Here is a 14345-nt window from a genome sequence, read left to right on the forward strand (position 1 = left end):
ATCAACAATAAAAAACAAGCTCGTCTACTCCAGTAGTTTACCAGCCCATTTTTATACTGGCCAGGCAATGAAGCTTACAAAAATATGAAAGTATTACATTAACTTGAGTGGTGCTCCAAAATGATGTGCTTGTGCTGCCCACTCATCACCCAGGCTACAAGCGGAGAAAAAAAATAAATACAAACCGATCAAACTCAGTTAATTTGCTGAAAACTCTACAACATGTTCCCTGATTTAGTCCAGAGTTTACCTTTCCTGTGCATCTCTAAGAAGTCAGTGACAATTTAGCATAAATACAATCATTGGAAAAATGCAAATATATTCTTTTGACAGCTATTTAAAGCATTTCTTTTCTTTATTAAACAAGTAACCTAATGCATTAATTCAAATAGTATGTATTAGAAAACAGCACAGCAGTGAGGAACCTTCACTGGAAGACAGTAATGAGATTAACCGTTAATTCTGTGGAAATTCGACAACCTACTTTGTAAGAAAACAAAGGAAAGCGGCGATGAAGAGAGGAAAACTAAAAATAAAAAGGTGATGGTGTGGAAAAACCACCAAACTTTTAGGCAAACAGTTCTACTCTCTATGAACAGAGCCAGTCAAAGGGGATCTCTCAGCGCAGTGATCTTTACCTTTGGTGGTGGACACTGATGAAAAACATGACCAGAAGGCTACCGTTAATAATTCATTCTGCTCCAAAACAAAGCCAGCAGGGCCACTCGGAAACAAAGGTGGAAGCTGATTCACCTTTCGCTGCTTCTCAGCATCCCACCCCCATCCATCCCAGGGCACCTGCTGGTTTCAGTCTCAACTGAACGGCTCTGTATAACTGAGGAGTTTACATCTAAATTAAAGGGTGTTTGGCTTCAAAGCACGTCAAAAAACTACTGCAAATATTTGTCTTCTTGTTTAAAATCTCCTAACAATGAGAAGTTAGTTTCATATTATGAATCATGCCTGAGGGAACTTTAATAGTATGTTGTAAAATGTTACATTTTGTCATCGTAAAATTGAAACGGGGTTCTGCAAGGGACCATTTTAGGCCACATTTTTTTTAATGACCTCTCAAATCTGCATCCAAGTAAGGCTGGCAATCATTTCTAATTCTATGTGGACAGGAAAACATTAACATATTGGTAAGGGAAACACTGATATATTAAAGAATAAAAGCGTAATGACTGAATGAATGAGTTTATACAGAAAACCTATACTTTTCTTAGCTCTCCTTTTAGAGAGTTTTTGATGCATCAATTAATAAATTACACTCAATTTTCATGTCCATCCTCCAACTCAGATCCTAATCAGGATATTTTTCTATTGCTGCTAAAATTCTATCTAAATAATTTCAAGGATGCTTTTGTAACATAAAGCTATGATAAAAATAATATAAATTTATAATTTGAGGACTGAAATGTTACATCTTCAACTTCATCTGCAGTCTGTTTCTCAAGCAGTTGTGTGATTGTGACGTTTTCTTGTTTTCTGTAGCCGATTTTGTGGCCTACAGGTTCCAGAAACATCCAAACAATCAAAAGCTCACTGAAGCGTTGCATCATCTCAGGTGGCTTTGTGTTGTTGGTTTTTAGAGGAGTGGCAGTCCAAGGAGTCCAACAATCTTTCTCTCTAGAAACATTAAACCTCAGGCTCCTGCATATCCAAATCCAATATATTCCTTATTATATTAAGATACACCAAGTGTTTCAGCAACAATCTGATTAAGTCTATACGAATGATTAAATAACAAAATGTTGTATCGTGAGAAAAACTAAGGACAGAATATTGAGTAAACAATTAGTGAAATGCCTTTATTAACATCTACAACAAAAGAGAAGCTCTTGTGGGTCTGCATTATGGCTGAAAAAGCTCAACATTCCCAGAGATGTCAGAGTACAGTCTGCATAAGACTGAGACACAGAGATGCTGTGACCAGAGAAGATGCTGGAGGCAGGATCTTCCTAATCGGACCTGTCATAACCGTGTCAGAGGAGCTCAGAGGCTATGCTAATTTACCCACAGTGGATGAATTCACCACTGTACTGCAGCACATCTGCAGTCATAACAAATATCATGTAAGGCTGTTTTACTAACTTCCTTATATAAACCTATGAAAAGTATTTGTCTCTCCTCTATAGTTATTTTTCCTTTTGCTGTGATTGAATTCAAGTAATTCTGCAAAAAGTTGTCCAATATTGTACTTGATAGTGATCTCTGTCACCACAGTTGGCAACCACTATCTTACACTTTTCCCTATAATAAATGAAGTTGTTGTTTAAACCTTTTTGGATCTGGTTATTTTTGTAATTTTTAAACATAAGCGTAACAAAAATATCAAAAGTAGCAAAAATCTATAAGACAACTAAGAGTTTTTTTTAACAGCAGTGTAAATCTGGAATGACACACTGAATAAAAAAAATTATGATGTTGATACATTTTTGTTGCTTTCAAGGTTATCACATGTATTTTTTTATAAATGCGTTTAAAGTATTTCTGTTTTATTTTAATGTATTACTTTTACTAGTTAGCCACTTGGCCTTTAAAAGCCATTTTAATTAATTTTAGATGGTGTATGTGAATGGGAGCATGAGGGATGCCATGTAAAGACTTATTCAGAAATTAGAAGAGCAGTTGTGCTGTTAATAGACTTATTTTGCAAAGAGGCTATAATGGAAACAGTGTTGCTGAGCTGTGGAGCTGCATTGCAGCTGGTCCCTTCAGATACCAGCATGGGGATTAGCTATAGAGGAGGTTGTGTGTACTTATATAAGAAGATGTGATTGACAAAACTTTGGACATTTAAAAATGTATTTTTCTCCCCATTCATGACTGAGAAGGCGCCTGAGATTTGTTGAGGACACACCCATGTTAGGGTAACAATGCTTATATATAAACATGAGCAGAATCCAACTATAGATTCGCCTAAAGAGTCAATGTCAAAACGCCAGCACTGAGAACCTTCAGACGCTGCTTACGCTGCATGTTTCTAACCGCCATAAATGAGCATCAACTTTTTCTGCAGTCCACAAGGTCAGATAGATGTACAAACAGCATGTTGGTGAATATCTGCATGAGGAGTTACCGTACCAAATTGATTTTAGAGGATGCTAAAGAAAGAAAATATGACTGATGAGCCAGGATGAAATTTTACTACAATTTAGAAGTATGACACATTACATTGTTGCAAGATTAGCTGTGTATTCTGGTGAAGCATGTCTTGAATTTTCATGAACACAAAATATGTTTTTAAATGTTTTAAGCAGAACTATGCTGTGGTCAGAATAGTTTTAATTTTTTAAAGAAATTTGTTGGGGTTTTTTTTTTATTCGAAACTGTATTTTTTTGGTTATTTAAAAATGTTAATATCATACTTTTGTTTCATTTATTGAATAGACCGATTACACATTTTAGAAAGAAACTAATTTGACAACAAACTGTCTACAGTGATTAAGACGTCTCTCTGAGTATAAAGAACTTGCATAGAAAGAAAATTGTTGGATGAGGACCCAGGCTGCTTCTAGCTGGTTCATCAGTCTCTCCTAACGTTTCCTCCCCCAAACCCGCAGCGTTTGGAGACAAAAATGGGACTCGGACCAAACCTGGGAATCCTTGAAGAAGATTTTGCAAACCAGTTGCACTAAGCGTGGTTTTTGTTTGCGTCCCTGTATGGTTAGACTAGTTTAGTTGAAAAGCTTTGTAAGATGTTTTTTCACGGTTGATGGATCATGTGTTACTTTTTGCAAGATTAAAGTAATGAAAATTATGATGTTAACGCCTATATTTGGGCTTTTGAAAGGCTGGTAGTATATTAATAAATGCTAGATCTTTAATCAGCTTAGTATCATTTTGAAATTGTACTCTTGTTGACATTTTCATATTTGATGTGCAAGTTAATTGGTTGTTCATCTTTCTTTGTTAGCTTTTGTATTATCTTATTTGTGTTTCTTTTGTGTCATTAATCAGAGGAGATATTGGTAAGTAGATTATTGTTAAATCCTTGAATCCAATAAACACTGGTTGATTCTCCTAAACATCTCTAGCTGAAGTGTGATCATATTCTAAATTAGATTAAATCCTGAAAGATATTCAGAATATTTCTTCTTTGAATGCGCAGAGGAGACCACTCAATGGAAAGGTCAATGAATTTGATAAAAACTGCAGGATAAAATTGAAAGGGAGAGAGACTGCAATTTTTCTACACAATGACGACATTTGATTTCTCTTTGCAACTGTAAATTGTTTGTATGTCAGCTGGATAACTGCTGCAACTTATCAGATAATTTAAAATAAAAACAAAAGCAGAAAAAACTGTTAAAATTATTTGGCATCTAAGCTTAAACAATCCAAGCACAATTGTCAGAATGCATCTCCTGTTCTATTGATTCTGTTTAAATTAAGTATCAAAATTTGTAAATATATATATATATATATATATATATATATATATATATATATATATATATATATATATATATATATATATATGCATATGAAGGAATGACTAAACATGTTTGTAATAGTTGTTAGTATACAGCAAAGCAATTCCAAGCAAGATGATTTTATTTTGTGGGTTTATCTGCACTGAAGCAAACAGACGTAATGCTGTCAGAAAACATCCACTTTCAAACCCCACACTCAAACGTCTGCAGAGGTTTCCAGAATACATGGGATTTGTGAGCAGCTCGCCACCTACACAGTTTCCAATTATCCAAATATCAAGTACTTAATCAACTGAAGGAGAAAGTTGACACAAAGGCGAAAGCAGAGACAGAATTGTCATGGTGACAACTTCGAGACAAGAGAAGCCCGGAGAACCTTGCAGTTACCATGGCAGCTCATCTTATGTACATTGTACTCCATGTGTGCGTGTGGGTTATCAGGCGGGGGCGTAGTATTATTACAGCTGGGCTACACGGCTGTTGCTACGTTTGAGTGAATGACAACAATGAAGACTGTCACCAAGTTGGCGATTGGCCGAAACATAAATATTATACAGAATATTAAGCATCGTATGCCAGCAGATACTTCAATGAAATCAATGCTGCTTTTAAAACGGTGCTTTTCATCTGCATCACTTGGTCTACATTAGTATTGTGATTGTGCAGCACTTTAAGCATGGCAGCTTTATTTACGTTGTAAAAGTGGTAATCCCTTTCCATTTGGTGGCATGTAGTTTGTGGAAAATCCCCGTACCTTACAACACCAGTGAGATGAATGTCTTTCAGACCAGAGAGTGAATGAGCAATTTGGAACAGTAAACATGCAAGAGGTGGAGAACAAAAAAATATTAAACTACAATGGGTAAGTTTTGTTAAATTGGACATTTACAGTAGTAATAATTTGACACATTGGCATGTCCAAACAGTAAAGTTGATGAAGTATTTTTATTTTTTCAGTCACTGGGACGTCACAGACAAACTGCACTGCTGGAAGAGTATTGTAACTTAGTTTTGATGGCATAAAATCATACCAGTTAAAAAGCTTAATTATAGATTTTAAACACAGAAACAGATCTCACCCACAACAAAGAAATGTAATAATATCTAATCGAATTTTGATGACTGCCATTTTTTACTCTGCCGAAATAAAGTAAAATGTCCAATGACACAAATCGGTTGTGGTTATTCTTGTTCCAACTACACATTTTTCTTCCACTTAATTTTCCTATAATACTCCTAGATGTTGCACTCTGATTAGCCAGCTTCTTACTTTTTGCTGTAGAAATGTCATCAGGAGTTTTCTGAATACTTGAGTGGACGATTTTTATAATAAAATTGTTTTTGTGTAAGTTTACACATTTTTGAAAAAGCTAATTGTGTAACAGGAGCTGTAAAACATTTTTAAAGTTAACAAATAAAAGTCTGAAGTACACCTCTATTTAATATATACATCATGAGTTTCACTTTTGTGATGATATTTTGATATTCTCATTTATTAGGACACACCTGCATTGATAGTCTCAGATTAAAGGCTTTCAACGTTGTGATTTTATATCCATGATCTTTATCACCAACGATTTGTACAAAAGCTCATATTCTGCTCATCAGTGCCAATCAGTGCCAGCTAAGGCAAATGGCTGAATGATTGAAAATAAAGTTAAAAGGGGGGGAAAAAAAATCAATTTCCTTGACGAAACGCTCTCCTTGAAAGACCTTCAGCCTCGTACCGCCTGCAGTGGTGGGAACTGCTGTTCCGGGCCTCTGGTTACAGCCATCAAACGTGAGGAGGAGGTTCTTGACCCTCACTTAGCAGAATGCCTGTGCTTTAAGCAAGATTGGTTTTTGGAAAATCAGGGCTAGAAATAGCTGGCTGAGCTTTTTTAAGCAGGGGGTTCAAGCGTGGCAGCACACCTTGAGCTTGTTCTGCTCCTGGGATACGTAGGTTGTTCAAATGTCAACAGCAACCCCTCTAACTCTTTCCCCAAACAGAGCTGCACATGCAGAGAAAAATCTCAGCTGCCCCGAGGCGAAGTTCTGTGCGACATGGACAGTATTTGTTGCTGGGAGTGCAAAGATGAGTCTAGTCCGAATAGTAAACATGACAGCAGTGATGGGTGACATCAAGCAAGCTGGATGTGATGCACATATTGCTAAAACCTCTTAAATGTGACTATGCAAAATTATTTCATACTTCCATTTGGGTTTCAAATGCTTTTAAAAACAAACCAGGATATTTTTTTTTACTTAAAAAATACCCAGATGTTTTTGGCAAAAAGTTTATGTTTTTTGGTGTCCGAAAAATGAGGCGTTTCAAAAACCTCCTGATTGTTAGGTCACAATCGACGGGTAGTTTGTCGTTACCTAGCAACCCAATCGGAGCTCCAGCATAATTGGCCAGTTGGTTTTACCGCTGTTTGCGCTGTACAACAGCTGCTGGAAAAGACAAGTGTTTTGTTGTTGACTTACCATCCAGAAACTACTTTCTGCAATCTTGTTGGTTGTGTAGGAGGCTATACTAATGCTTTTCAAAGATGTACAACGGTATAACTGGGCATCTGTTTCCAGCCTTTTTCCAAGTGCCAGTGTAAATGTTGAGCTCGGGGGGCATTGTCAGCAGCAGCTTCCTTGGATTTAAAGTGACAAGAGACCCAAAAACAGCTTATTCTGAAAGGAGCTCAAATAGGCAGAAATTTGCAGACTAAAATCTGAATATTCAAGAATGATTTTGAGCAAAAAATGTAATGAACATTCTTATGTAGCTCATAAACCTAACCTATCCTGTTCAAGGAAGCATAATAAGTCACCTTCAAATTCCTTGTTGAATAAAAGACCCCCCTTTCTGTTCCAAGCACAATGTTTGATAGAAATCACTAATTTGTAGCTTAGTCTTCTCCACATAAGTTTAACAATCCTGTTTGTTTGAGTTCAGTCAGCATTAAAGTCATCTCTAAGCACAAACAACAGATATTAACCAGCTCCACATAGCTTTTGCCATTTGTCTCTATTCCCTCACTCTCCCTTCTCCATCTACCTTCGCTTCCATTCATTTAGTGCGGCTAATAATAGCTCAGCCTACCGCCTATCAATACCATCACTACTCTTGCAAGACAGAGGATGTGGGTGCGGCGGAGACAGAGGAATGAGAAAGAATGCACTCCACAACAGAGGTTTGTTGTTATGTAACAAGAGTGAGGGAGGGAAAGAAAAGCAGCTGGTGAGAGCGGGGTTAGTCAGAGCAACAATGAATCAGGGCTCCGATAAGATGCAGAGGAAGAACTGCCAGCAACAACCAAATGATGGAACTAGAAGGAAAATGCGAGAAAACTGAGAACAGACCTAAAGAGATCAAGGTAAAAAAAAAAGAAAAGTAAGTTGTCCCAGAGCAACATGTAAAGGTGTGAGAAATAAAAAGAGGGACAGCAGAGGAAAAACAACACTCTCTCAGATGATAAATATACTAGCAAACTATTGATGTAATCCTTTATATTTCCTTTCAATCACAAATCTGCACTCGTGTCTGCTCTCTCTCTCTGCCTATTGATTAAAGAAAATAGCTTCACCCAGCTTTGTATGAAAAAGTATCTGATTCTCTATAAAGCCGAGGAGGGTCTCCAGTTAGCTAAGCAGCATATGTCAACCATAATGCACCGATCTTTTCTTACAGAGCTGCTCATTACATCTGGACATTAATCTTAAAATTCTCACTTAACTTTGACTAAATTTATGATCTAAAATGCACTTCTGGACAGCCCTACAATGGTACAAACTAAGTGTCTCGGAGTTTAACAACGCCCAGTATTTTTGCAAACAGTTGAAACCAGACACTTTTTGTTTCAGTGAAGTTAAATCAGTCAGAATCACCAAAATCATTGCAATTTACTAAACAACATCACAATGAGAGAAAGTAAATGTGGGAGATTTATTTGCTAATATCTTCAAATTCAGAAGTTTTTTCTCAGTATTTGGTAGCATTCCCATTGAACTGTATATCTGCGGTCAAAATGTTCTTCCACAAGATTAATTTTCAGGAGTTCCTCCTGTCAAATGCTGCTTTATAAATAAAACAGATGATGTCATCATTAATTAATTAGATGGATTATTTAATACTGAGGAAAATATACAAATGTGGAGCAAAAATGTGGAGCAAATCAACAATTTGCTGGACAACAACATATGGGCAACCACAAACTGATGTATTTTAGTAGGATTTTGTCAAGTGGAAGGAAAATAATTCAAGTGCACTGCACGTCATCAGGTATCTCTATCTGGCAGAGTTACATAAAGCTGTATTCTCATTCTGTGTTAATTGTAATTAACAGCTGTGTCTGTGTGTGACTAACACTCCTACGTCTGAACTTTACTTCTCTAACTGAGTCACTTGTTAATTGAGCAGCACTAAAGTCCCAGAGTTATTGCAACACCAGACCAACTGACTATCAGTGTGAAAGTATTATTGTTCTGTTTCAGACGACAATGCTTCCTGTGGTTATAAAAAAAAACACAACACAGATACCAGGGATGTTCTAATCAACAATTTTTGAAAAACAAAATACAAATGCTGTCATTTAAAATTAAATATTTACAAACTTCACAAAATATTTGTACAGTTTTGAGGGTTTGCAAACATCATGAATTAGAGTCTACTGTTCATAAATCATAATTCTTATCAATTCTTCTAAATATGAATCCTGACAACAGCTAATAACGTGATGTTATCCATAGTTTGTATTTAAATACATTAGCCGTTTTTAAATACAAACTAGTTGTATATTAACTGTTTAATCAGCAGCATTTCAAACTTTAGCAACTCTGCAAGAGTAAAGAACAGGCAATCTAAGTCCAACTCTATCTCATAAACTAGGTCCAAATCAAACAGAGAACACAATGCAGGCTGAAAAGACGTAAACACACTTGCTTTGTTTTCAACATATTTTCCATAGCTACAGAAAGTCAAGAAGTAATTATCTTCGTATGGTGTCCTGAGCCTTTCACTGCCAAACAATGAGGAAACAGAGCTATTAAAATCAACACTGTTTAACTATTAATGAGACTCACATTTATGTTAGAGTGGACTTTTTATTTCACATTTTAAAGTCTGCATCCAGGCATTTGTGTAAAGTCTGCAGGACCTTGTTTATATAAAAAAATCTTTAAATGTATTGTCTGTTTATTTTAGGGAGGTAAAACTTGTTTGAGGAATTAAATCTTAATGTCAGAAACTAGATCCATTCTTTGAATGTGTTCAATCCACATAAGTGCTCAACTTCAAACTTTCTGAAGTAGTGCACCACTGTTTAGTGAATACCTGTAAAATAAACATCACACAAAGCCATCTTGACCGCAATAAACTCAAACCAACCCATAAACTCATGAAAGATAAGTTTATAAGTGTGGGGATACAGCTAAAACTGTGCTAAATATAAAAGGTCTAACAATTCATTTTGAATTCCTGGAAGCTCTCTGGGGGACAAAAGGCCACTTTGAGCCGTAACAGCAGTGCATGCACTTAAATGTCACAGCTAAATTGAAGTGATCTCTGACTTGCCACAAAGTTCAGAGGAACGGCTCTAACGAACAACAGTGTCACCGATGCTGCAAATACTGGAGAACACAAATAGAAACACTTTGTACTCTCTCAAAAACTCACAACTCAGCAGCTCTCCATGAAAACACAACAAAAACGTCCAAGAGAAAAAGAGAGCATGTCTGTACACTTTGGACATGTGAAATTCAAATTCTTTGTTTGTGCTCACTTGGCTATTTAATGGTTTCAGATAATATGAAAACAGAGAAAGAAATCTGTCTTCAGTTCACTTTTGACTAATGAGATGTGACAGAGCCAGTGACTCTTATTGAGCTAAAAAAGAACTAGACTGAACATACATGAGAGCCACATTTTCAAAACCATGCATCATTTTCATTTCATTTCACAAATTTTACTCTTTGTTGCTCTGAAACAAAAATTCCAATTAAATACAATGACATTTGTGATTGTTGTCATAGTATGGATACCACAGAGAGAACTGTATAATTCTCAACAATTGCACAGAATGGAGTAACGAATAAACAAAAATATGGGGCATACTGCAAAATAAACATTAGCTAAATTACTTGTAGCAGTGGCATAAATGTGCTTAATTGTTTTCATTACTCTTTTTTGTAAAATTAAACTTGATAAACTCATGTTTGATGAATTGCTGGGATTTTAAATACAAACAAAACTAAATCAGTAAGGAATGCACTGATGCCACAGCTCTGTTTGATTGTACTACAAAAAGTTGCCTAGCAAAGAAGTCCAAGGACTTTGCCAAATATACACAGCTGACTAACAACTTACAAGTTAAAATACGCGATCATATTCCTGATATCTTACTAAATTAAACCTGAACCACAGGAGTATTTTTCAAGAAAAATGTTAGTGGTTCTGAAACATTGAGAAAATAGAACGTGCTCCACCATAGACAGGAAGGTGGCTAAAAGGAAACAGAAAGTTTTTTGGTTTTTTTACATTTAAGCCTGACAGAAATTATACAATCAGTTGTCAGCTTGTGCTGGATGAGCTTCGTAAAAGATTTTCCATCACAAAACCGAATTCCTGAAAGTAGCCGTCTCTCCAGGTCTATGTGTCTGTGCATTACCTTGGTGATGAGGATGCGGTATTGTTCAAGCAGGTCATGGTTGTTGTGGCAACCGGCCAGCAGCTGCCAGACTTCGGCTCTGAGTGGCTCAGGAATGCCACTGCGGACCAATGAGGGCAAACCCTTCGGACGAGTGGACAGGTTCCCATGCCTTTAAAAAAAAAATTTAAAAATTTAAAATTAAAACTTAAAAAAAAAAAAAAGCACACAGTACTTTATTACCCTGAAGTGCACCTGTACAGCTCTTTAAAAATTAGATGTTTTAATTCTCTCTTCTGGTGTGATCCATCCAAGCTCATTTTTCAATGTATAGCATGACTAATCAAAGCATCTATTCTAATACTCCATACGATTTCAGCTACAAAATGCACTCCAGCAGTTCTTTGTCAACAATTGGTGGTTTACAATTTAAGCTGACTCATCGAATGACTCATCAAAATGCCCTAAGCTTTTTCTCCGAAGCACAATCATAATTTAAGTAGTTGTTTCGGAACAACTTGGTTGTTTTTACGTATAGTTCTAATATAGTAAGATACAATACCACTGTAAATTTTACTGTCAGCGTTACTATAACTAGACCCACATCGGACAGGAAGTGACATGTTTATTAATCTACATTTCTTATGTTTAGCTTGGGGATGAAAATACTTATGTCACTTTTCATTAATAAGTTTCATCAGGATTTTTGGCTGATATTCCTTTTCTATTAAAATTCTTATTCATTCTTTTTATGTGAGCAAAATTTAGTGGGGAAGCAAACATGCATTTTCAGGTTTTGGTTTTGCATGAAGCTGAAAATTCATTGGAACGAACAGTTTGTTACATCAGACTAATTTGGTGATATGCAGTTCTGATGGGGACGTTTGACGTGAAAAGTTAATTGCTGCCCCTCGGGCACTGTGCCACCGCAATTTAAAATGAAATAGTGTTAAAATCATTATACTGTCAAACATCAGGTTTAATGAAAATCTGTGGTGCATAAAAACTGAAATGATAGAGCAGACATTACTTCTACTGTAAAACCTTGTTTTTTTTTTTAGCTGAGCATACATCTGTTTTAGCATCTTATATTAGCAAATAGAGCAGTTAGCACTGCTAAAACAGCAATCTTTCTGTATATGATCAATAAAATATAGCCAATTAAGTGATCGTAAAAAGATTGAATTTTTGAATTTCCAGTCAGCCCGTCACTTACCATAATTAACAGAAATAAAGGCTTTCAAAGGTCCGTCTTTGTGTAATTAATATATATGCTGTGTTTCACTTAGTGATGAAGTTCCTGAAACAAACTGAGTAAATATTTTAATTTATTGAATGGGTCTGTAAAGGCTAAAGTGATCTAGACAAGAACAGAATTATCATCATACTGTTACCCAGTTTTTATAACATAATTACTCTCTAAACTTACTCTTCACTCCAACCGTCAAGATTCAAGAAACATGTTTCTGACATCACTGTGTTCAGATTTTGTCTCGTTAGATGCCCTACCATCTGGTGAGGATCCCTCCCCATGACTCCAGTATTTTCTCCGGACAGTCCTTGGAGACATCTCCAGTCCCACTGGAGATTTCGCTGTCACTATCTGCAGAGAACAAGATGTACATAGAGACACATTAATCCAGTTTCATCATATAAAACTGTTACTAGCCGTTTTATCTAGCTGGTCCAGCTAGATACTAGCTGGTCCAGTAAGGTGAGGAAAATGTGCAGCTTAGGATTGTTTCAAATCTTTTACCACTCATTTCAAGAGGTCTGAAAACTTTTGCCATTTCTCATCCTCCTGAAGGTCAGGTGCAAAAATTTTGCGTTCAAAGTGGAAGCTTTGTGGGAGCCATCACTCAAGTGGAACAACAATTACTTTGAAATTGCAAAATATATATTAGGCACTAAATAATAAATCAATCTAAACCCTTTTTGAGTCTTGCAGCACATTTTAAAACCAGCTGGTATTGAACCCACACAGTTAATGGAGGCAGGAGTGCGTGCACAGTGCCTACACCTTCCATTATCACTGCTCTCCTGGCTGCTGGTTCGTGAGGCAGACAAGAGGCAATCAGCACGGCCAACCACTTGTCTTCTGAAGCAGACTGCAAGGCTGCTTTAACATATGCTGCACAGGGGCAAGTGATGGAATGTATTTCCAGCACGAATAAGCAGAATGACACAAAAGGAACATAAATACCCTTTTGGCAGTCAATGGTTTTATTAGCTGGCATTTCACATTTAAAAACTGAAAACAGATAAGGCAGAGATAAAATACTAAAAATAGTGATTATGTTCCACAAGGTGTCATAAAGTTTCTTGTCACATAAGTTTCTGGATATAAAAACATGTTTATGTGTATGTGCATGGCTTTAATCTCATTGCAGAGTGACAAACAGTAAAGTCTAATTATTTATCTGGGTCTAAATGTGAAGAAAATGAAATGATTGTTATGTCAATGCTGGAAATTTGACACTTATGATGGAGCACAGTTTTTTTATAGTGCATATTCATTGGGATGAAAAGTTTACAAGTTGCAAAATGACAGCAAAAAGACTCTGTATGGTTCATTAAATTTTGTCTTCTATATATAATAAATGCAAAACCATCTTTGGAATGAAAGTTCAGTGCTCTGCACACGATCTACAACTTTTAAGATGCCTGAATCAATCAGAAAACAAGTTAAAGTGTCCTGTCGTAGGAGAAACTTTAAGCAGTATCCAGGTATCCACGTGAGGTGATCTTCATTGGAACAAACCTAAATTTGCTGAGTTTTCTCTAAATTAAATATTATTACAGTGGTATTACTGCGACCATTGAGCGGCACGAGTATAAATTTCATACTAGTAGCACATATTCAAATTCAAAAATATTTTATTAATCCCAAAAGGAAATTAAATAATGTGTACTAGATTCTTCTTCTCCAAGTTTCATCTGTGATGATACAGAATCGCTTTACATATCTGGGTATGTTATTAAGCAGAGGTCTGCGGCTCCAGTCCTTGAGTGCCGGTGTTTACAGGTGTCTCTCTTCAGAAAGGCAACGCGAGGCGAGAGTGCTAATTACTATGCTACTGAAACACAGGGCTGATAAGTAACAGTTTGACAGGAATATTAGCCTGTAAAAAGCTGGCCTTTTACAAGAGAGACAGCGGCACAGATTGAGTACTAAACTCCACAACCGTAGTCTTCATCACAGACCTGAACTCGGATCAGAAAATGGACGAGCGATTGATTTATGAACCTGGATATAAACAGTGCAGGGCTGGGCAATATAACTAATATA

At 36.3% G+C, this 14345-nt stretch overlaps 1 protein-coding gene across 1 annotated transcript in view; it reads right to left on the reverse strand.

The window, feature by feature from the left end:
* rabgap1l (RAB GTPase activating protein 1-like) overlaps window positions 1-14345 on the reverse strand; it is a 112728-nt gene that overhangs the window by 68665 nt on the left and 29718 nt on the right. The window contains exons 12-13 of the mRNA XM_008406579.3: window positions 12566-12659; window positions 11078-11228 (exon numbers count right to left, since the gene is read on the reverse strand). Coding sequence (XP_008404801.1) covers window positions 11078-11228; window positions 12566-12659 — 245 coding nt within the window. The remainder of the gene's footprint in view (window positions 1-11077; window positions 11229-12565; window positions 12660-14345) is intronic.

The sequence above is a fragment of the Poecilia reticulata genome, chromosome 4 (assembly GCF_904066995.2).
Source record: "Poecilia reticulata chromosome 4, P_reticulata-male-v2, whole genome shotgun sequence".
NCBI classification, from domain to species: domain Eukaryota; kingdom Metazoa; phylum Chordata; class Actinopteri; order Cyprinodontiformes; family Poeciliidae; genus Poecilia; species Poecilia reticulata.